The sequence below is a fragment of the Tyto alba genome, unplaced genomic scaffold (assembly GCF_018691265.1).
Source record: "Tyto alba isolate M040663 unplaced genomic scaffold, T.alba_DEE_v4.0 Super-Scaffold_1, whole genome shotgun sequence".
NCBI classification, from domain to species: domain Eukaryota; kingdom Metazoa; phylum Chordata; class Aves; order Strigiformes; family Tytonidae; genus Tyto; species Tyto alba.
This window is the reverse complement of record NW_024881261.1, coordinates 8,935,367-8,960,690: the sequence shown is the minus strand read 5'-3', so window position 1 is coordinate 8,960,690 and position 25,324 is coordinate 8,935,367. Positions and strand designations below refer to the sequence as shown.

Here is a 25,324-nt window from a genome sequence, read left to right as displayed (position 1 = left end):
CGGACCTTGAATAAATGTTTCACAGGATAATGTCAGAGGCAAGTATTGTGTCACGTTTAAGAACATGTCCCAGTTGGTTTCTCTGTACCATTTTAAATGCTTGTAGTTTTTTAAAACATTACAGTATAAAAATCAGTGAGTAGATTTTTACTCATCCCATGATAATATGTTTGCCTTTTATTGAACATGTCCAGGGAAAAGAGGACTAGCTTGTCTTGCCTATTTGCATAGGAGATGTTCTGTGCTTGTACTAGTTGTAGGCTCATATCTGTGGCAGTAAATTAATACCTGAAATCTTTGTTCAGCTAAATTGCTTTTTAGCCCCTTTTTTGGCTTCACGCTTTATGTGCTACTTTAATAAGAGACATCTACCTGTACATATATTTATTGTGGTCTTAATTTATCTCAGCATTCTATTAAAAACCACATAATTTTTGCCCCACAGCTAAGAAGAAAACAGATTAAATTTTCTAAAATATTATTTTCTTTGGAGAGTTACTGCTCTGTGTGTGTATCTGTATGCACTGAGCAATGTTTACTGCTGTGGTATGGTCTGTGTATGAGACCTGTGAAAAACTTGTAATTTCAGAAATTGTCTATATATTTACAGTGTATTTATTTCCTATTTGATTATTATCCATGAGGAGGAAAATATTAATATTAATTTATTATTTTTTTAGAATTCTATTTTTTTTTTTCTCACAATAGTCATGGGAGACAAATAGTAAATTTTAGCTTTTCTCTTTTTTGTTAGTTAAGACACTCTCATGTCAGTGATTAAATCTCCTATGTTTTGTTTTGTTTTGTTGACTTTTTCTCTATGAGTACACTACCAGCATGGTCCAACAGGCAGCTCCCAAGTGGGCTCAAAGGGTACTCTTCTTGTTGTTCCTCATCCTAAACTGAGGAAATAGCTGGTGAACCAACCCAAATAGAGTACTACCACCAAGTGCATGGCTTGGTCTCCTTGTACGGCTGCTGCCTCTGCATCGTGGTGGTGGGAGGCCATCAGGGAAGAGGAGTGAAGGAGTGCAGAAAGAGGTGTTCCTCACACCTCTCCTTGTCTATCAAAAACTCAGAACAACCAGCCTCAGAGGAAGCAGGGCAAAGAAAGCCTGTCCTGAGCAGGTTCTGCTGCTTCTGAAGGGAAGAGGAAAACCACCCCAAATCTTCCCTGTCTGAGAAAGAAGACTAAGGGAAGGGACATCATGGCAGCAAACTGAGTTCTTGTGTTATCTGCATGAAAGGTAGGACAGGAGGGAGAGCAGGGGCTCCTGAGGGGAGAGGAGGGGTGGCTCCTGCACCCCCTGAGCTCCCCACAGCTGCAGCGCTGTGCCCGGGCGGCAGAACATGGGCTCCACAGCCGGCAGCTCACCCCCGCAGGCTGGGGACTACTCCCTCCTAAAATCTGTTTTGTAAGGGGGATTAGTTGAAAGCTGTGTCACTACTTATGAGTTCTGTTACATACAATATTAAATATGTTTTAAAGTGGCTACAAGAGAGCTGGGCAGCTGAGAAAGAATCTTGTAAGCATTTTCCATTTGGTTTTTTTTTTTTTTTTGTTATTCCTTTTTCACAAACATTCTCATGGTTATAATCTCTTTCTTGGTATCATTCCCCAATGATCTTATTCATGGTAGTGCATTATAATAAGAAAATGGACAGTCTTGTACAGATCAGTATGTGCTGGTTTTATTGGCAATAATAATGAATGAATAATTCTTCAATTTCTCTAGCTCCCTAGATTTTAAATATTTTTAAGTATTTTAAATATATGTGTGTTTCTTTTGTCTAGATTATGATTATAATTTTTAATATAGCATGACACACTTCCATAATAGATTCACATATTCTCTGGTTTAATATTAAAATTGAAATAATAATAAGCCACACAGAACTATACAACAAAACTGAGTTAAATCCCCAAAGTCTGCATGATCAGAAAGGAGGGTGAAATGTCAGACCTGGTGTAACCCACTTCATTATGCCTCATTTTCACAGTGCTCACACAACAGTGAATGATCTTAAACATCATAATTGAATAATAATGACTCAGGATGTTTTGCCTTAGGGCATAGTTTCAGCTTCTCCTGATGTGGCAAATAATGTTTCACGTCATTTTGCATTAAGAATCACAGTAGCCAAGCTCTGTATTATGCACTGGTAGTTTTAGACTAACAGCACACAATTGTCTGTAGTTTCAAGTTAAAACATAACCCTCCAGAAACACCTCTACGGAAAGCAGACATATGTTTAAGGACACTTTCACATATCATAAGTCTGGTTGATACCTGAAAACCTTTGCAGCAAAGCCTTGTGTATTTTTAGCAGAAATAATGATATGCCTACAAGTAATGCCCGGTTGTTTGAGGTGTTTGCGTCAACTTGGCATGCGGGTTGGTTTGTTAATACGGCTGAGAATTGGACTTTTTATTAGAAAGTGTATGACAGTGTTAAAAAAAACATTCTGTATTGATCCATTTATATGTACAGTACCATTGCTGATGGCATTTCTTTTAAACAAGTAAATTTACTTTGAGAAAGGCAGCTGACGCCATAGAATGCATGGCACACAGAAAGATTTTGCATAGAGGTTTAGTATTTGAAAAGTAAATACAATTCATGTCCAGGTGAAGTTGTGTTAGATGTCCTTTTCACATATAGTAAACCATAGGCCCAGCCTCTATTTTTGCTTCATCACAAAAATAAATGATGTGCTCAGGGAGTGCTAGATCTCATCACATCACAGCTTGATTCTTCTGCACTGCTGGTGAGTTTGCCAGTAGCAGCTGAGGTGACATTAAATGAGTTTGCTTCTGGAGAGGAAGTGCCCCAGGAGAGGAAAATATGAGAGCTGTTTTGTACAGTTGAGTCACAGCTGCCAATCTGCAGTTCATATGAAAAAGGGGGAAAACGTTGTCTGGAGATCCAAGATTAGCAAAAAAATCCCAGAGTAAATTTAGTAGACTGGGTGTCACCTCTTACCTAGGATATGTCTTACTCCATGCAGCTCAGTTTTGTTTATTTTGTGCATAACAGTTCGTGTTAATCTGTGATGTACATTAGGATCAGAAACATTTCCTAATGACTACAAAATACGTATACAATGAGTGAAGTCCTGGAAATGATGGCAGTGCTCCCTACGCTAACTGTTTCTCATTATTTGTTACTAAGGTTAAACAGCATATTTTTCTTTTCAAAAATACTAGTTTATCTAAATGTCAGCTTTGTATGAGAACAGAGATATTTCAGGGAAAATTTTTATGAGTGGATGAAAAATTTAATGATTTTGGTTTGGGTCAGGTGAACATTGATCTCTGAAATGTTCAGAAGGCTTCTATACCTTCTGAAAGCTGTAATTCCAGGTAGTATGAAGTGCTGTTCTCCATCATGTGTCCAGCTCCAAACCTGGGTTACATCCAGGTACAATCTCTTCCTGTGGTTCAGATGCCACAGTTCAGTACTGTGTGGAGAAAACGTCATCAATTCCCTCCATCGGAAAGAGTCCACTTCTATCCATGGCACACTAGCTGGCTGGAGAGCTTGACATTACTACCCACAGTCACGCACCTCACAAGAACGTGTTACATGGTTTAGCTCTAGCTTTCCCCCATCTTTGCTCTCCATTGTGTATTGCTGAGTGACTTGACACTGCTTTTTACAGAAGAGGAAACTGGCTTACAGGTATCTTGGCTTGTCTAGCAGACTGTAGCCAACATGATTCTTCAGCTGACTTTCCAGCTGTATTGCAAAGTATGGTTCACTCAGCAGTGAAAACCTAATATGCGTTGGAATTAAATAGAATACATGAAATTTGGGACATCTATATGTATGTAAATTACATTCGTTCTGTGTAAGCCTTACTTTGATTTACTAAAAAAAGTAATATTAAGTATGTTAGAGCTAACTCAGTGTTTGAAGCAACTCATTTTACACTGCGGAAAAAATACTGCCAATATCCTGCCATTCTTTCCCACTTGTAGTTACAGTAAATTCTGATGTAATTATTACATGTGGTGGTGTGACCATTGAAATACCTGTATATAATAATAAGTTCCTACATATTGAAAATATTCAATGTATATTTTAGATTAAGATGAATATGAAGAACTTTTACATTTTCTAATTATACCAAATTAAAAATATTTAGATGTACAATATAGATAGTGGATGAAAATGTAAAGGCAACATTTTTTCCCATGGGATTTAACTGTTTTATTTAAGTCTAAATACTGGAGCGTGTTCCCTTATGCAAATCCCTCTAACTAGTTAAATGTTTTGTTATGTTAACGCTCAAGACAAGATGAATCAAACTGAAAAATGGTATCTACAGGTCTCCATATTTTCTATGCCTGATTGAATGCAAAGATATTTGCAGAAACAGAACTTAAAACTTACCAGAAAAACAAATTGGAATTTATCATTAACTGAAAATCTTTCATTGGTAAGATATGGAATGCTGTCATATTTTTTTATCAGATTGGTGACATAGGAAGTAAACATCTGAGAAAAAGAAATGCGACATTTTTGCAGCCTATGCTGAGCATTTCCTTGATTCTGCTTTTCATCATTAACTTTATTTATGGTATACATGATTCTGGTTTAGTGTATCTTGGACCTCGTCAGTCTGAGTGACACCAATTCTCACTGTCAGTGTAGTTCACACTATACATTTCGTGTTTCGTTTTCTGAAAATCAGGCAGGATATGATTAGGGAAGGACCTGATCTCTTCTATGTATGTAACATGGTTAGAATGCAGATACTTAAAAAAAATAATAACTGAGATACTCAGCTGCAGTAAGCCTTGACTCATTGCATATAAATGAAGAAAAGAGGACTAAGTAGCTGAAGTATTTAGTGTACATGAATCTGTCCTCTGGCATCTGTGAATTCCAATGATTTTTTTTTCCCTCTGGACTAATTCAGATACAAACACTATTCATTTCTGAGTTGAGCACTAAATTGTACAACCTGTACTTTTGCAATCAAGAAGCCAGAGTTTTTAAAATAAAGCTATATTTTTAAATCTGTGCTGAAGCATACATAAACTGACTGTCAGAAATACTGGGTGCTCAGCAGGTCAACAGGACCTATTTTATTTTCAGCATAGAAGAGAGACTACAGCTGAGAATACATTTTAAGGTATATATTTTAGAAATTTTTGCACTCCAGAAAAAACATGAGGTCTCTGATACCAATTTATATAATACAGAAAACCAGACATACTCTCAAATTGTTTTAATTAGTATACTGACTATAAATCTAAAATGTTGGTACAGTCAAATGGAAGATTGCATTTGTGGGATGTGACTGGTTTCACTTTCAAAGAAAATAATTTTATCCACCACAATTTAAATTTATTTATTTTTATTCTAGCACCTTTTACTGCATTTGCATTTAAAAAGACATGTTTAAAATTTTTTTTGACATCTTTTGCCTTTAAAGTTGCAGAGAATTAGGTCAAAATTTCCCTCCATCAGAGACTGAGAAACTAAGAAATTACTTTTGCCTGTAGGACAGGAATGAATGGACATTAGTTTAAAGGCCAGTGAAATATAACTGCAAGCAAATCTTTACTGTTGAAATCACAAGATTCATTCATCAGAACTGAAATGGAAGAGAATCAAAATGCTGATAAATTATAAAGCGAGGCAAATATTCGAATCCTTTTTCAGAATTATTAATTTTTCTTTTCTAATTAGGCTGTAGTCTTACAATCAATAGTTTGTAGGTACAAGGGCATCTGTGTATAAATCTAAATTTACTGGTGTTATGTTTGCCCACTTTTTGTGCTGGAGCATGGAAAAGCAATAAATGTTAAACAGCCATTTTGGAGTACTTATATAAGGTAGATTTTTTTATTTGAATCATGGATATTGACAATTGTAACTTCATACTAAATATATATATTGTCAGTAAACAAAAATATTAAAACTTTTCCTACTTCATCTGAGCATTCATAACATGTTAAAGAAATAACCTGTGGGGACAATGTAATTCTTTGCATTTTGAAGCATATATCAGTTTTAAAAAACAATGTAACCAATTGCCAAATATAACCAAATTATTTCTTAGGACCTATTTGGAGCTATTTACCCAGGTGTAAATAGCTCCTGTGTACTGACCCTCAAAAATGGCCATGTAGGACATAAAGGACATAACAGAGTAACCTGTGGCTGTGTGCATTCTTAATTTAATAATGCTGAGCTTAATGACCCAATGAATGCGACTGTTCAGTCTCCTTTTGCCTATCATTAAGGTTTCTCATTTCTGCTAGATTTTCACGTTACCTTCTCCTAATACAAGGGTTAAGGCTGATCATAAGAAAAATCACAATGGATGCTGGTCTTTCAGACCCATATCCCAGCAGTGTCAAGCTGCCTGTGTTGATTTCTGGTCTCTGATTCCAAACTGGGATTTCCAAGTTAGTACTCCACACTGCACTCCTGCAGTTGGGGCATAAGGAATAGTTGTACTGAGCAACCAAAGCAAGGTTTCTTGGTGGATAAGGTGCAACCCCACCCTGTATTACATGATTCAATCTAACCAGGTGAGGAAAAACATCTTTGTCATCTCCTGATGGCATTAACTGAGGCCTTTGGGACCTATTAGCAACATACTCAATTCCCAGTGCTAAGTCTGAATAGTTTGATTTAAGCACTGTCAGAAGCATTGAACACTGACAGAGAAAGTTCTCCACCCGTGCAGGGAAGCTGCAATGAAGACGTTATCCAGACGTTTTCCTGTAATTATGTTTTTTCTTTAATGACTTCTGTACTCCACCTCTCTTCATGTGTGGCAGGGAAAGATCAGAGAATCCTTTCAGATCATCATACCACACCACTGTCCTTGCACTTCACATATTTGTGATCATTCAGCTCACCTTTACTAACAGGACTCTGATCTTTGCTCCACAGAGAGGAACTGCCTGCTCTGCATTGCAATAGACCTTTTTTTTTTTTTTTTTTTGCTGCTATCATTTGTCATGAACCTGCTCTAGATCTAACATTGAGAGCAATCCTTACATATATAAAAAGACAGAAGATTTGTAGGTCCCCAGTTAGATGGGAGAGAGAATGTAAATGTACCTCTGAAGAGGTGAATATCGTCCTTAATTTGTGTGTGTTTTTAAAACACGTCTATTTAAATAAAAAGAGTTCACGTAATCAAGAAATAACTTTGTCCATGTTAATAATCAAGCAACCACCATAGCCCTGAGTAAGAAAATAAAAACTTATGTTGAAGGGTTTGAACATTACATACTAGAATACTTCACTCAATTCCAAATAAGTAGGGAAAATTAATTAGCCAAATCATAGTTGTTGTGCACTTTTTAAGAAGTCCCTAAAGGCAAGTCCTTGCTTTGCATGCAGTGTGATAAATATAGTTCTGTGGAGGAAAATCATTGAGATGGGTGTTACCTTTGACTCATAGATCATATCTTTGTTTTCTTTTGTCTCCCAATTAAGGATGTTGTTTTTTTTTCTTGGTAAATAAATTTCAATTAATGAAATTCCAGCTGTCTCATACATTATGCTGGTGTAAATTTGAAAGCATTTAGCAGATGCCCATATAAAAATCCATTAACACATAGCAGGATCCCTGACATTTTAAACCAATATATCTCCAGCTGGAACAAATAACAGAAAACAAGTCCACATTCTTTAAAAATTTATGGCTCTCTCTAATGCAGGTAAAAGATTCTTATGCAGAAAGGGGCATATTGTGGAAGAATATAAAAATGTCTTATGTTTTCAGTTTTGTAAGAGGAAAGTCATGAATAGATTTTGTTGTATTAATTTGCTCTTTATACAAACTGTATAAGACTTCATATAAAAAGAAGGAGCCAATTAAGATTCCAGATAAAAGACAATACTGTCTCTTAGGTTTTACTTAGTATTTATCACTCCTAATATCATGTGAGGTTCTCTAAAAAGTAGCAGTCAGAAATTCTGATAATTTACTTGTCTCTAAGCATTTTAATCTGATACAATTACTAAAGAAAACTTTAAGACTGCCATAAAAAGCCTATTAGTAGTTCACTACTCAAAATCCTACCAGTAAAGTCAAGCTTGGGGAGGAAGTAAAGAAATGGGAAAGATCACCTTGACTCGCCTAAGGCTTGCAATACTTAATTTGGAAATGGGCCATATTAGGTGAAAGTAGGTAAAAGAGATATGCACATAATGCCAATATGCACAGAAACTGTGATGGAAGAGCATCGAAATATACTTCTGGAAGTCTGCTCATTCCAGTGAAGTAATCATTGCAGTGTATGCATTTTTAAATGCTTGTTTCAATTTGCCTGTATTAAATGATGTTTTCTTTAGGAGAAAAGAGAAACTGAATGCTATGAAGAAAACAGTCTTTTTCTTTTTTTTGGTTTATTTCTTAGTAGTTGTTGTGGTAGAAACAGTAAAGGTGACTTTTCATCCCTGTTGTGCAAATTCACCACTATGCAGGGGTGAACATGCTAACACAAGGCCCATTTTCCGTTAGAATCCATCTAAGCCTCTAAAATGCAATTTAAATGATGCACAGTGCTTGTGATCACATCCATAGCAAAGAGATGAATTCTTAATATAAAGTATTTTGCAAAGTGATATCTGTGTAAGGTTCTTCAGTGCTTTTGTGTGTTTCACTGTGATTTAAGTTATTGCACTGTCACTAGCTTCAAATAACCATGGCAAATTCAAATTTAAAGTCTGTCAGTTGGAAGGCAAATTCTAACAATTTGCTGATAGTGATTTTCCTTTAAAATAGCTAACATATGTCGTAACCATGTACAGTTACAATAGCATTCCAGTAGTGTACTCATCTATTTTAAGGATTTGACTGCAAAGGTGAATCACTGTGTAAGGTAGATGTGTACCAAACAGCGTCTGTAGAAAGGCAGCGGCTGCAGGATTGCTAATGTTTAGCACATGGCTTCCTTAAATGAGGATGAGGGTTGTCAGATCAAAGCAAATGAAAGAAAGTAAACGTGGCTGGAGATTTTGACCCAGCTGAAGCAGCTGTCCAGAAAAGCCTATTATTCTTGTGAAGCAAAAGTGCTGTGCTTCCCTTTGACTGTGTCATTGCCACAATCCTGTACTTGGCTGTCCTCTCTGTTGTAAATTAGAATAGATGAAAGCTGTCGAGCCAAGCCAGTGATGGAGGCTAATTTGATGTGATATAATTGATGAACTCTAAATCGTCCCACTTCTTTTTCTTGAAACAGTCTGACTGGAGCTCAAAATGCCAGAGTACTTTGATTTACACTCTGTCACTTTTATATTGAAGTCTCAGTACTTCTTCACAGTATTTTTTTCTAATCTGTAGAGTATGTTCACACATAGACTGGTGCAACCCCTTGTAGGAAGACTACTGGGAAAGCCATATTTCCTTGTCTGCAGCTAGATTGTGCACAAAATTATTATCAAGGTAAAGAGAATAACAACCTGACTTCTGCTGCTATAGATATTACCAAGATAGTCTCTTGGAATTAATGCTGTGCTCCGTATTTCAGAACTGAATTGTAGACTGTAGGATTAGGATATTTAATGCTTGAAACCTCTCTATTTCTGAAATTCTGATGTAGCTTAAATATTTTAGGAGATTAGACAGGTTCTAGTCCCTTCAGTAGCTGTAGATTACTAGATAGCAGTTCAACTCTTAAAATAATTCTCCATTAAAATATTACAAGCTTCAGACTTACTTATGTCAACAGTGTCTTGTTATTAATACCTTCCTGTTCAAGATACTTGAACTCAGAATAAACTACCTTGGTTTCTTGATCTCCTTCAAGGGTAAGGGATGATTAGTTGCCTTGCTTTCTTAGTTCTATAGCAGGAGTGGAAAGCTTTGTGATCAACTTATTATTCAAGTATTCTTGAGCAACCATTATTAGTAGGTGTAACATCTCACATCTGCTAAATCAGTTATTTCAAACTTAGGAACAAAATGAACAAAGGAGAGTTGCTTTAATTCACATTATTACTCTGATCAGATAGCAGATCTGCATCTGTTTCAAAGCCCTGCACAAAATGAGTTGGCTGTGGCCACATGCTATTCTCACTACCAGTGTGTGCCAGATTCTTGCTGCCCTGAATGTACTAGGTATGGTGAGCAAATCTGTGAAGTCTGGAATATTTCTTTGGACAAACACCCAGATTTCGGATCAGTATCCTAGTTTTATTTTGATTAGCTAAACCCCTTCTCACTGAAAATTCCAGGTGAACAGGATTTATGGTAGGGATTTTCTGTATATTCTGATTGAACAGACCTTTTTTCACACTTCCTGATCCTGTCTATAGCTTTAAAATATGTCTTTACTAATGATTCAGAATTGGGTTGTTGGTGTGAAAAACACTGGGTTTTAGAGCTTCTCCTGGATGGGGCAATTGAACTAAAAAGGCTACCAGTGGCAGGACGAGCCCCATTTTTTAATGAAAAGGGAGGTAGTTAACGAAGTAACATGGACTCAACTTTTGTAAGGATTGTCTCGCAGAGATTTATTCACCCAACACAATAGCACAAGGTACTGTGGCATGTCCATTCAGCTTGTAATGGCAAGGCTGTCTAGCTCCTTACGCTGAGGATCCGTGTGGGTCTGGGCATCTCCATCCTGAGACAGGAAGAACTACTGGTAATTGTACCTTTTTATGGTCCCCTTTGCAAGGCAGTGGAAATGATTATTTTGTTTAAGACAGTAAGAATTAAAGCTTGAAAGCATTTAAAGGCATCAGTCAGTCATGGTACATCACCAGTTTGCCTTTCTTAATGGTAATGTCATTTGTGCTTTAAGTAGCTTCTAAAGTACCACTTTAGAATAGTTGTATAATTGGCAATGATGCTGCACTTAAAATGTTTCATTTACATTGTCATTTTATCAGTGTACCAGTTATCTCAAATAATAGATGATTTTAAGGAATTAGAGGTAATATTAAAAACAAACTTCACCTTTGTTGGAGTACAGCCCAGTTTTCTTACTCAGTATCTTTTATTTCTCTTCTTTCATAATTTTTTACTTTATATGTTATGATTTAATTAAAAAAAAAAAAAGTAGAAACAAAATAGTGAAGAAAAATAAATATAAACCTTGGATTCAATGTCATCTGAGAAAAATTCTCAAGATTCTGATCATCTGAAGCCACCAGGTGGTGTAGGGTTCAGGTATGTTTCAGAAGCTTAGCTTTTTCTAAATTGGAATAGCTTCAATTCAGTCATTATAATTTGAACCATGTGTTTTTACATCAGTGCACATAGGAAACAAACCCAGTGGCTAGCCTTTTTGTTGTCTTGCAGGTTAAAAAATGCATTGACATTATTTACAAATTAAAATACAATTGTCCTGCACTTGAACCTCTCTTTAAAGTAATAGCATGTACACCCCATCTTTCTGACTTTGTCTGTTCTAGGAAAAGCATCTGTTTTAAAAAGTGCTTTCATTAAGGCCTCTTTAAAAGTCTGTTAGTACCTATGGTGAAAAGGATATAATATCAGGCAGTAATGTAGAAAGATGTGTTAGAGAATACTTGCTAAATATTTTCAGATTGGATAAGTTTATTCAATTTATTCTAGAATATTTAGGGAATTGGATAAGCATATGATCCCAGAGCCTGTAAGTGTTCTGAGATTTCAGCTAGGACAAGTGAGGTTCAAGAAAGGGATGACTGTAATTCCTATCTAAGAAAAGAAGGCAAAAAAGGAAGGGCTGGGAAATTAGACACCAGCCAATTTATCATTAATTATTAGGAAAGCAGTGAAATAAATATTTTTTTAAAAAATCTATAAGAATTTAGAAGAAAGTGAAGATGTGATGGCATTCAATGTTTTTTTTTTCAAGTACAAATCATGTCAAGCCAAACTGACTTCTTAATACAGCAGACTAGCATACCTTTCAGATAAAAAGGAAGCAAATGTAAAACTGTTCTTGGAGTAGTTAGTTATAAGTTGTTCACTGTGAAATGGGAAAAGTATATCAAGTGGGCTTCTGTTGGGATCTGATTCTGATGTTGATTTAAGAGATGGACCATGGTTATTGAAAGTGTAACTGTCATTGAAGTAAGAGAGACTGCAGACATACTACAGGACAGAAATGTAATCTGTACAAAAGAAGATGGGAGGATCTGAAATAATTGGTTGCAAAACTGCAATTCCACAATTCTGTAATTGGCAAATACATGATTCTGCACTGAGAAAGATGTAACCATCTGCAAAATGAGGTAGGGGGAAATGGGCAATAAGCTTGGTAAGAATATTCAAAAAATTAGGGGGAATGATCATGAATCAGAAGTGAATGTAAGTCACCATATTTCTGTGGTAACAAAGATGCTGGTATAATATTGTCAACAGAAATATGTGTGAGGCCTGCAAAGTGACCCTTCTATTCTGCTATGTAAGGCTTGGGGTCCCAGTTTTTGACAAGAGTGTCCAGCACTTGGAGAATACAGAGGGGAGCACTGAAAATGGAAGCAGGAGTGGTGAGATAACACATACCCACATTTATTTACAGTTGAGAAGTTTAAAGAGAAACTTCAAGTTTATAAATAACTCCTATAAAGGAGAAGAGAGTTTTGGTGGTTTTTTTTTTCTCACTTGTAGACAGGAAATGCTCTCCACTGTCGACGGGACAAGAAACAATGGGCTTAAATGCCAACATGGAGATGTTATTTAGATTTTAGAGAAGAGCTTTCTAGCATGGGGATCATCAGGTACTCTGGACTTCTGGAGTGACTGTGGAACCTCCTTTAGCGGGGCCTGTTTAAGAAACTTATACATCTGCTAGAAAGATCATAATCACACTGCAGCCTGCCTCTGTTTAGGACCAATGCACAGAGGTGGACAAAGTGATCTCATGAGGTGCCACTTGTATCCAGTTTCTTTTATTAGACCACATTTACTATCCTTAAAGGAAAATGAATTGCCATAGGAACGGCCTAAAACTTTATTTCAGAGCTGGGAATTATCAGCTTGACATCCGTTGTCTAAGGTAAGTAACTAAAGCTATTTTTAACAGTTGTGATGATAATGGATAGTATTCATGATGCCTCATTTCAAAAGCAGTAGCTTAATAATGCCGATAGGATGCACTGAGATTCTGTTAATGTACGGTAGTTTCATACTGTGTCTATTCCACTTAGAAAGATGGCACTTATGTTTAAAGCACTACACTATCAGTGTTAGTAATTCCTTAGAAGACATTTTGAAAAGCATTATTTATGTGACACCATTGTAAATGAAAGCGTTCCAAGCAGTACTTTGCATAAGATGATACTTGAATCTCTCTTTCATATTCTGAAATAATTAATTTCAACACATACTTTAATATATTCATTTATAAATAACTGTCCTTGGGCAAATACAGAGGAATGTCTTATGTGGAAACATTTTAACGTATGTAATTAGTGGATCTGGCTCTCTTTTTCTCTGTACACAGATTTAGTTTGCAGAATAAGCATTTTTTAAATTTTCTGTGAATTGAAAATGGCTCTTCTAGCTAACAACAAAATAATCAATGTTTTGCTGAAAGAATTTTCAAACCCACTTGATTAGGAAGAAGAGTGCAATTCTGGGGTTAGCAAGGCCGACAGAGAAACTTAAGTACCTCTAGAGGAACCTTTAAAATGTTTATGGTTACAGAACTGTGTAAATGTGCAACAAGGATTCATAGTGATCTAAGTGAAAGACATAATAGGATTAGGTCTTTTAGCACTTCTTAAATCGGAAAGCAGTGAATTGAATTTTGAGCTTAATATTGATTCTTAGCACCCAAAAAATTCTTCCTATGTTAAATTATTACCCCTAGGGAAAAATTCTCAAGGATTGATCACAACTTTATTGTACCATGAGGCTCCATAAATTACTGGCAAATAAGCATAAACCAGGGTGCCATTTCCATTGTAATAAGCAGATTTTCATACTGAGTGTTTTAAGAGATGGGAATTCTATTCCAGAATCAAAAAGGTCTAAAACCTGAAGTTACAGTACTTTCACATTTTGCTCTTTGCTTGCTAATGTGCAATACATTTAATGTCTGTTCCTTGGATCTAGCAACAAAATGACCTTTTCGGGGCTCATCTTTTTTTCTCATTTTTGATTTGTTCAAGGGAAATTACAGATGACTGGTATTTGGTTTCCAAAAGGGATACATAAAAACTTGACCTTTTGGAACTGTTATTTTTTGGGATGTGTACACTGTATTTTAAGTATGTCTTATCTGTTGTTTGCTGGACTATGTCTAGTTTAAATAACCCTTCATTTTATTCAGTATAAAGCTAGGATGAGAAGTATAACTCCTCTCATTTTTTCCCATGACAGACCTTTGCACACATCTGAGAGCACATTTTCTTCAGACAATTTTAAAAGAAAGTGCCATGGAATAGGCCCTGATATCTTAGGAAGTTTCCGTAGAGTCTGTTTTGTAGAGCAAATAGCATGTTATACTACGTCCATCATTGTAATATCTCACTGCCTACCTGAATGCACTCTTGTGTCAGGACACTTTCCACTTAACAGAGTGGGAAAGGAGGCACAGGGAAAGCAAGTGATCAGGATTATTCAGGAAGTTCATGATGGAGAGAATGAATGAATCCAGATTGTCAGACTACTGTCATAATTGTGGTTATTTCTGCTTCTTGGTTTCCTAAGCCAGCTTTTGTCCATCTCTTAAAGTCACTATATCTCCTGCAATCAAGGAAAAGTGAGCTTGTTTCACCTAAACCCCAGCAAAATAGTTTAATGGCTATGATATGCCTTCCAGTGAAATCCGATGATTTGAAAATTAAGTAAATCAATTAGATTATTCAACATATAAATGAGAAATTGCAGTCCTTTCCAGCTATATAAGTAGCTAATTTAATTTGAAGATATTTGTAACACCAAGTTAAATGAGAAAAGTTACAGAGAAGGCAATCTTTGTCTTGTGCAAATTAAAGCAAATAACCAGAGCTTCATTGAACTATCGCTATGTATAATCCAGTTTGTGAATGAGAATTTAAGATTTTTGAAGATAATTAAATTGTGTTTCTAACTAAAATGTCTGTGGTCCACTCAGATCTATGTAGTCATTTAAACCCATTTAAGTAACATCTGTTGATTAGATATGGCAATAAGAAACCTCCAGAATATGCGATGAATGACTGAATTGCACTGCTTATGAGGCTCTATTTTTGCAGAGCTAGCCATTTACATACATTTTTAATTTTTTTAACCCATGGAGTTTGTCAAAGGCAATGTGATCAGAAATTGGTGATTGCAGCTCTCCATGAGGTTTTGACATTTTTCTTCATTGCAAACACTTTTCCCAGATCACTCAGATTTAATGCCGGGCATAGTTAATGCTTTTATCGTAGCCTTTGGTGTTCACATCAGCAGCTGACAGCACAGAAACAGGAGAGGAGGAGAGCAAGTTATAACTGCAGACAAGTCAGAGCTGAGTAATGAATAAGCAGAATAGGAATTTCAGGTTAGACATTTGGAAAATCTTTGTCACTAGGAGGGTAGAGCAGCACTTTGGGCAGCAGTTGCCAGAGTGACTGTAGAATTGCCATTTTTCCTGGTTTTGAGTACTCACCTTGATAGTGTCTTGGATGTCCTGGTACAATGTTGGTAGTGATCTGATCTATGAAAAAACAACAACAAAAAAAGAAAATCTAAGATGTGAAGGAGAAAAAAAAAAAACCAACATAGAAAACCTAGGCAGTTGTTGCTGTTGTTAAAATAATAGTCACCCTTTCAACTGCCATATACTTCTTTATTTCTGAAACAGTGTACTGAGACTGTTTGGCTCTATACTGCCAAAAGAAAGATTTTTTGGTCTGGTGGTCAGAATCCTTCCTAACATTTTTATAAATCTTTGCTACCTCTTATCCTTACGCTAGGTGTCAAGCTGCCCCACGAAGTTGGGCATGCACACTTGTCTGTGCGTACTTTATGGCACGCTCTAACGTGTACCTTGCTTGCCAGTGGGCTAAAGTAGCCCATAAAGGTGCCAAACAGCAACAGAAAGATCTTTCAAAGGATTATTCTGTTCACTGTATTATGGCACTAAAATGGTCTCATCCTTTTCAGCTATCCTAATCTATCAGTCCCTCAAGAATGTCTGTTACTATATGACAAAGAAAAAGTACACCTGTCCTAGTTCCTAACATCTCATATATGGTATTAGGTTTTTTTTTTTTTTTTTCAGTTAGGGCTTTCCTAGGACCGTTATGCTGGAAGGTGAGGAGAAGAGCATAGAAGAAGCAGTGTTAGTCAGAAGAACATTATCCCATTCCACATGAGAGACCAAGGCTTAAAAAGAAAAAAAAAAAAAAAAAAAAAAAAAAGAAAAAGAAAAAGAAAACCATCTTCTAAATAGGGAAAAGAAGCAAAATGGTAACACTTTCTAAAATACAGAGGATTTGAGATGTGTCAGCCTGGGATTGCTGAAATGTTGTATTCTGTTAGTGTTAAATCATTGTAATATGTATTTTGCATTGAGTGTTTTATTGAACATGAATACAATATGGGCGTTAAAGTATTTTAAAAGTAAGTCCAAATGTTATCAACTAAAAGAAAAAAAAAATCAAAGCATTTTTGTTTAAATAAGAACTTTGCAATAAGTACATTTTCTTACAGAAGATTGTATAAGTTGCTATGGAACATTTTAATTCACTCTAAACTGCATTGATCAGAGGAGAAGTATCCCCTATGAGAATTTTTTTGATCAATGGCAAAATTGAATTGTATACCCAGGAAAATACTTTCCTGTGATATACTTCTAAAGGGGGAAGTGGGTCCTATTTCAAAAGTACTTATTTCACTAGCACAACAAAACTCAAAATCTATGGGGGAAGATGTCTACATGTCCATGGAGAATCAGGTGAAATGTGCATTTCCATGACAAAGGACTAATTATGCCAAAATGGTTGGGTTTTTTTAAGAAATGTTCTCAATTTATATAGGTTTTGAGTGAGAAATTGAACTAATTTATAGTATCCTAATATCTTGCTGTTCTTCACTGATGACAAATATAATTCTATACTTTACAAGAGAAACTCTTTAATAAGATATAAATTAATACTTTGAAATTGCTACAAAATAACAGAGATGCCAAAAATTAATCTTGTCAATACTCTTGTACTTAATGAGATTTAAAATTATGGTAGACCTTGAAATCAGTTGTCTCTTCAGTCAGATAAGTGTTCATTGAATTTCTGAGTCCTATGCTGAGAAAGTAATGTTTTGAATTTCTCGTGGTTTTAAGTGAATATTTAGGCACATGCTTAATTCTCTACAGTATAAATTAATTGTGTGATAAGATACTAAAATATTACATATTAATAATGACCATCTATTATTTATCTCCAAGTAATATATAGTGAGGTACTGAAGTAGGTATTTATTTTTTGTATGATTTTTAAATCCAGTATTTTTTTTTTATGTGAGTATATAAATAACACCAGTGTAGTTCAACTTTCCGTTATCCTATGTTTATTCTACCTGAGCTGTGATGAAATCTGTGTGGTTTTTTTAATCTTTTTGATGAGAAAAAGTTGAGGAATTTTTCTCTTATAATACATGTTTGGAGAGTTTCCCTTTCTTGACCTATGGCTGAATTGTGGAAATTTCCTCATACCTGTGTGGGCTACATGAAAACAGCATGTGACTGGAGCACAGGGTGTCAAACCAGAATGCCACCTTGCCATGTGATAATCTCACTCACGAGATTTTCTATAACTGGAACTTTGCCTTTGTCCCAGTCTTGATACACAGACAGTTGCAGATTGTGGGAGTTAGTGACCTTTTCCAGCCACAAAACTGATTTTAAACATCATAATATCTTCCTGTATTTCTCCTCATTTTATCTTATTTTTCCTGTTCTGCCCCTTGCATGGAGCTTTAAAATGCTGAACAGAAAGAAGCAGCGTTTTGAATAGAGCACTTTTCTTTGATGTGTAAGTGCTCAGCTGCCAAACTCAGCAGCACTTCAAGGACAGTCGAACATTTTATAGTTCTCATTCTTGTTTACAGAGCTAATTAAGAATCTTTGTAGTACTCTTCTCAAATGAGAGATTATCAAAATTGCAGTGACTACCTTGTGAATGAAAAGGTTTTACTGAATGCATGACCAGGAACAGAGGTGTGGAAACCTGATAGCCTTGAAAAACAGGGAGCATATTAAATATACATTCCTTTATAGTCTGTATTAAGTAAATCTTTTAAATATTGTTTGTGCATTTAGAGTGTAGCTTATTCTGCTCATTTAAATACTTTCCCCAAGCAATTCTATTTGTTTAAAACAATGTTTGGTTTCCCATTAAAAAGTAAGCATTTGCCAGTAGCTCTGCAGACTTACAATACTGTAATGAGTTCCATATGGTAGGACCATTCTAATAACATTGTTTTCTTTAATTTTTGTTATTTTAGGAAGAAAAGGAGATAGATATAGTAATTTTAGCATATAATGACTCAGTATTTCATGCTATAAATTTCTGTGGTCTTTTTCAGGTGGTTGGTAATACTGGAGGGTCAGAGTAGTTCTTTCTGGCTGTAAAATCTATGAATATATTGTATTGATGCAAATCAGTGCTGATGTAAATCAGTATAGAGAATACTAGTTTAATTTTTAAATTTTAAAAATTACATTTCTAACCATCTAGCTAATTATACTGGGGTTTTATTTTTTCTGAATATAAAACATGCAGTTTCAGCCACAGACATATCAATTATTCTCTTGGTATGATATACTGGAAGCCCATTTGTGCAGGTGCTTACTGACAAATACACTGCAAGTTTATAAAAATCAGGCCTTAAGAATGTACTGGGTATGCATTAGGAGACTACTGTACTGTTTTGATTTTAACATTACAAGCGCTTCTTTAGATTTCTATAGACAATATTAAAATGCAAGTCAAGAAAAAGTGTATGAGAAGTATTACAAAATGAGCCTGTTGCTTTGTAACAGACTTTAAATCAAGAGTGTTTATTAGTAAGTTGCCAGCAAATATTTGCTTGCATACCTTTTATTATTTCAAAGGTTTTTATGAACAGTACATCACAGTGCTAGTGTCATTTACATTCAAATACTAGTTTCTAATGTTTTAAGCTTTTCATATAATAGGGAGAAAAAATGCTAAGAAAATGAAACTTAAATCTTTTCTAATAAAACACTTTTGCAAACATTTTGTCTCTTCAAGATGCTGCAACATCCTGTTCAGTTGAAAGAGCACATGAGTTTAATCGCACGACTCATTCACTTTAAATATTTAATAATGCTTTTATTAGTTGCACTGAACCAGTGAAGTAAGATCTGTAATATCTACTGCTGGTCATCATTTTTATTCATCATGGTTTAATAAGCATTATAATTACAGATTGAGGAAGAAATATGACTTAGCTTTGTGGTTTTGCTTGGGACTTCTGTGCACACTGGTATGATTGGAAAGGATTATACAAACTCCATGAGCGTAGCTGTTCATATTCAAATACACTGGTGCAGGCTTCCCAGTCCTGACACATTATTCTTCATAAGTAACTGCAGAAAAGATACTGCATAAAATTATGAGTCCTGACACTATTAACTCCATCTGGCTTAGTAGTGAAGTATGAAAATTTGAAGTCCAAGTGGACTTGTTCTTGGCAGGTGTTCTAATGCATGCATTATCAGTGGAATTAGACTTCAACTATTTTCACCAACAATTTCCCGTTATTTACTTGCAACTTGCACAAATAGCAAAGTTATTTAGAGTGCACAGTCAGTTGGTAAAGCTTTCATTTGGAGATTTTATCTGAGTTCAAGCTGAAAGACCATTTCTAGACAACATAAGCCCTCCGGGCTCAGTTCTCAAATAAATATAGATGATGATAATTTAGTATAACTTTCTCCCTTTAATACTACAAATATGACTATTTGCATGCTATTTGCAGTCTTATGTTTTAATGGGAGGTATAGTAGGGCAGACTAATATCTGGTGCATTTTTTAATGTTTTGTTAAAACATCATTTTTTCCTCATCAGCAACTTATGCGGGAGCGACAGCAGATGGCCAGCCGCCCCTTTGCTTCTGTCGATGTAGCACTGGAAGTAGGAGCTGAGCAAACAGACTTTCTACGAGGGCCATTAGAGGTAGGAACAGTGGTGCTGACAAGGGACCATTGTGATTTGCATATTTATATTGCTAGTCTCATCTGCATCTGCTTCTGAAACCAAGCAGCGTCTGATTACCTGGAGCTGACAAGTCTCAGCTACATATGTTATGCCATTTTCAAGGCACAGAGTTTTAATAGCATGACATGAGCTGTAACAAAAGCCACTGGAGAATCTATTAGCCTGGGCTGGAGTGACAGCCAGCTCACCTGGCAGTCCTTCCATGATGGATGTGAGCTGAAGGAATGCAAGATGCAGGCACTAAGGAGGGAGCAAACCTCATGCTCAGTCCTTCGAGTACACAGTGCCCCCTAGTTAACATCTAACTTAATTAACAGAGATTACAGCAAACAAATAAACAAATAAATAAATAAAGCAGCTGTGAGTGGAATTTCAGTCTTGTGTTTTATAAGTACAGGTTTAAAGAATACAGAGTATATTGCATATTTTCAATTGTAGATAATGGCTACATTACTGCATTCTTTTATTGTGATTGCAGTACATTGGAAAAGAAATAATAATATGCAAGGCAATGTGATATTGGAATAGTGTAATAATGCATGAAATGGGTTTTGGAAGTTTCACCTGAAAATAGAGGGAGAATTACAATATGTGGATAATAATGAATATCTAATCTAGGTTGGGGTTTTGGTAGATTGTAATCCTCTATTCCTTTACTTTTATTTACAATATTGTGTTTACAGATATTACTTTATCTTATTTATGGTGGGACCTGGGAATGAGGTGTGATAGCTCTGAAATCTTTCAAGATTGTGCTTTTATTTTCATTGCTGCCAATTCCTCTTAAATTCAGAGCTTCTCTTACTTTTCTCAATAGCCTCTTTCAATGGAAGATTAAATAAACTCTATCAAATCTCTAAGGTTCATGGAGAAGTGAGCAGTGTGAAAAACAGATTCATAGCAGAAAGAAAAAGAATCAGCTCTTGAGTACTTATCAAATTGAGGCTCTCTGTCCTGCTACTGTATAGGAAGCAATCACAATTGTTCTTGCTGGCATAATTTAAATACTTGGAATAGATAGTGAATAAAAATGCCATATCTCTTTGAAGAGGCTTTGTTATTTTCTGACCAAATACTAGAAACCCTACATTCTTCACCAATATCACATATCTCTGTCTCCTTTTCTCCTGGAACAGAAGACCTCTGCAGCTCCCCAGGCTGAGGACACATTACACTGTATTTAAAAGTTAACTTTTTCTGAATGTGATTTCATTGTTTATACACTTCTATCTGGGAACATTTTCTCTTTCGTCTTTCCAGAGGGAAGCAACGAGTGGGAGCTGAGGCATCCAAACTCTAATTCTGTACATACTGATTATTTAATTAAACTTTAGAAGTTATCATCACAAGTTAATTGCCACATTTTCTTTTCTCCTATCTTTTATTTAGCACTAAAAGAGGTAGATGCTAAAATATTTTAATTATATTTTACAGTTTTTATTGCTTTTTCTTCCTAGCCTAGCATTTTCTAGAAATTGGTTTCCATAGTGTCTTTTCCTAATTAATACATGGTTATACACAGAATGAAGTCCATTCAAAATTTCCTTGGAATTACAATATACTGATCTGTATCAAAACAAAGCATTGTGCTGAGGTTTAAATGAATGTGATTCAGGGTATTGATTGTCCTTTGATGTATATTCTGTAAGAAAGAGCTGTATTAAGCTTCCATTCTTGGTCTATCCTCAATTTGTGAAAGGACACTAAAAGTTGTAGTTGCCATTCTATTCTTCATTCTCAGTTCTCTTTCAGGCTGAGGGAGTTTGGATCACACATGTATTTCCAGGATGCAGTGCTTAAACAACAGGATAGTCTGAAGTACCGATAACTTCATTTTGTTGTATTAAGTTAGAATCATTAAACTTTTTTCTTAATTCTGTGATGGCTGATGCCCATTGGGATCTTTTAAATTCAGAGATCTGTTGGTAAAAGTTAAGAGTATACAGTAATTCTCTTCAAAGTGTTCCACCAGCACTGCCAAGATCTTACATTGATATACCAGGGGTTCCAATTTTAATGGTGGTGCATTGCATTCCCTCACTTCATACTTTATTGACATTGTGTATTACTCACTGATACTTTGGACAGTGTTGGTATACTTCCATTGACATTGTAATAACTCTGGCACTTCCAACGACATTGTATTGATCCATGGGTCCTTTGGGCACAGTGTAATGTCATTGAACTGTTCCAGACATTACTGCAAGTCTCCCATTCAACTGCATAGTAAGACTGCTGTTCATTAGTGTCCTCTGGCTTACATGATGGGGGTTTTGTACAGCTGGTTTTCTATATTAATACTGATGGTCTGGTATATGTCAGTATTTATATGGCTATCTACATGGTAATTCCAGTATGCCATTTGTTTAGCTTGTGTTTTATTATTTTCATTTATTTATAAATATCCAGAGCAACTGTTTCACTGTAGAGTTTTAGTTTGCATTAGTAAAGTACATTTTGCCCAGTCTTTAGAAAGCATATGTAAAAAAATAAGAGTATGAATACTGTACTTAAAATGATTGCCTAGTTTAGATACTTACAATACAACTGATAATATTTGGGTCTATTTTCAGTTAGCAGCAATTTGCAAAAGATTAAAATAAAATCCTGAAAACATTACAGAAGAGAGTTGAATCTCTGTTATTTTGGGCTATTTCTGCTTTGGAGTCTTTACCAGCTATCTTTCTCAATGTTTTTCCAACAAAATGACAGTATCTTGATATTAACTCCTTAAAAAAAATTTAACCTGCATCTTATCCCTCCTGTTTCCTGCTGTCGGTTTGAGTTTTCAGTCCTTGGCAATAGCCTTTGCTCTTCCCAATTTAAACCATATTATTCATCAGTCTTCACCTCCTCAGGCTGCCTTTCTGTGTAACTGAATCACAACATGGCATTAACAAGTCTCATCTTGTCATCCATTCTGTCATGTTGGCCTTATACCAGCTACTAAATATCTTATTGTCAGTTTAAAGTTAACGCGGAAGAAATCAAATGTAGTTTTGCCCTTGCCCTCCCTCCCTCTTGGTATCGCATCAGCCACTGTCTTGCTAATGGTATTGATATCATGGTCATATCCTAATTCTAAATCTATGAAGCAATACCTACTCCTGCTGTGGCGTGATATTCATGATACTGATGTTGTGCACAATTGTCCTATTTAACCCATGCCAGCCCTAATCTGTGTCTTCGTCTGCTTCCATTACGGTTGCCATTTCCCTACTTAGAAGTGATGAAATCTGCATGGAAGTTGAGGCTGAATGATGGCCACCCCTCACTCTTCCTCCTCCTTCTTGGGAAGAACAAGAGCAGCAAGAAGTTACTCTGGTGGAGGAGGGGAAGGGAAGTCTGAAAGGCAATGAATCTCTGGATCCCAATAGGGGAACAGTCTAGGGGGGCTACAGTGAAGTGGTTGGTGGCCCAGGGGCAGGTAAAAGAAGAGAAAGAATTCCTAAGGTCCCCTTTTCAGCAGTTTCACATAGCACAGGCTGTTAAGGAGCACAGTAAGAAAACATCAGGAGCACCCTGCCCAGAAAGATTGAGAATATTGTGATATTTTGTGAAACTAACATAATTTTTTTCAATACCAGAATCATAAAAAATTAAAGTAGCATCATAGATCAATAGTTACAATGCTTCTTGACACTCAGTGCCTTCAGTGTTAGAACGTTTTTTATTCATTTAATTTCTTTTTTTTCTAGACATCTAAGCCATTTCCAGGCCTGGTTGCTTTGTGCTGCTCAGTATATCCCAAAAGCTAAATCATTTAGGTTATCTTCATATTCTAAGCCTCCTTTAGGCAACATTTTTTTTTCCCAAAATATAAATCATTTCCACTGTGCTGCTGACAGTCATTTTAGTTAATCTGTATGTTAAGTGAAAAGTAATAAAAATGTTTTTTCTATCCTTCTTTGCATAACTTGTGGGTATTTTTCAGCTCATTCAAAACCCATTATATTTTTGAAACAGGGACAGATTCTTTAGATCTGTGAGATAAGGTGGACACTGCTGTAGACTCTAATGTATGGTCATGCTAAGTCTCTGGACAGCAGCATCTACTGTGCTACATCTGCTGGAGTAAAGACAGATCTGTTATTGTCTGCATAAGAACCAAGTGCAGATTTGTTCTTGTGATGATCATCCATTTGATATCTTTAGAGTATTCCTTGGATATCTTTTTTTTTCTTTTCTTTTTCAAATGGATGTGCTTTAATAATTATTTCTGCAGAAAAAAAAATGCAGTAAGTATTTCAATCATTTTTCCATGAAATTACGGAATTTCCTGTAGAATTGTTGCAGATGTTAGATTGTTCTCCACTTCTGACAAGGTAAAATGATTTCAAGAATTTTGAATCTCAGATAAAATCTAGGTTTGTTTCTCTAGAAAGCAGTAAGTAATACTTATGATACAGTAAATAACTTTTGATTTTCAGGGACTTCTGATAAAGCACTTCTGATTCAGGGACTTCTGAAGCAAAGATTGGCCATTATTTCTCATCTATTTGAGTAAAATAATTAGAAGGCATGCACCGACACCAGTAGCTATCATTATACCTAGAATGGCTATTGGAAATCAGAGTGACTTATGAAAACACATTAAAATCCTGTACCAGAGGTTTGTGAGGTTTATGTAATTGAAGTTTATACTAACAAGCTGTGGTGTTGGTTTCTTCTGCCAGTAAGATGTCAGGACTTTTTGTCTTGCTTTACAAATAAATCCAGTGAAGTTGGGTTCATTTTCTTGTTTAATTTGAATAATTCAGTGAATAATTTTTGAAACTGCAACCTAAGCATACTTCATTATTTTGTGCAAAATAAAGCTATTTGTATGCTTCATCAGCATTACACCTGCATTATTTTGATGACGTAATGTCTAAAATCAAGGTACAGATTCTTCCCAACTCTTTGTTACAGCTCATCATATTATCCCTTGATATTCTCAGTTCCTAATTTTAGTCTCGGTATCAGAGGATAACTTCACTCCTCTTGTAAGAAAGTAGCAGTTTATTTAAGATAATGACAATATTGTCCCTAGAATGGTCATCTTTCAGTGACTGTGAAGGCAATACAGATTTGGCACCAGGAGCTGTCAAAGACTGTTATACTTGAACTTCTTGCTTACTTAAAAGTCATGCTATATAATTTACAAAGTTGCAAGCATTGCTCATTCAATCTTATTGGGGAGCTCAACTC

At 35.6% G+C, this 25,324-nt stretch overlaps 1 protein-coding gene across 6 annotated transcripts in view; it reads left to right on the top strand.

The window, feature by feature from the left end:
• Positions 1-25,324, top strand: part of ATRNL1 (attractin like 1) — a 519,346-nt gene that overhangs the window by 366,440 nt on the left and 127,582 nt on the right. For 2 of the 6 annotated variants that reach the window (XM_032988569.2, XM_032988570.2), the window contains exons 27-28: positions 16,177-16,204; positions 19,985-20,092. The exons of 2 other annotated variants lie outside the window; for them this stretch is intronic. In XM_032988569.2, coding sequence (XP_032844460.2) covers positions 16,177-16,204; positions 19,985-20,061 — 105 coding nt within the window. In that variant the 3' untranslated portion in view covers positions 20,062-20,092. The remainder of the gene's footprint in view (positions 1-16,176; positions 16,205-19,984; positions 20,093-25,324) is intronic. 2 more of the 6 variants (XM_032988564.2, XM_032988567.2) reach the window with 1 other exon arrangement.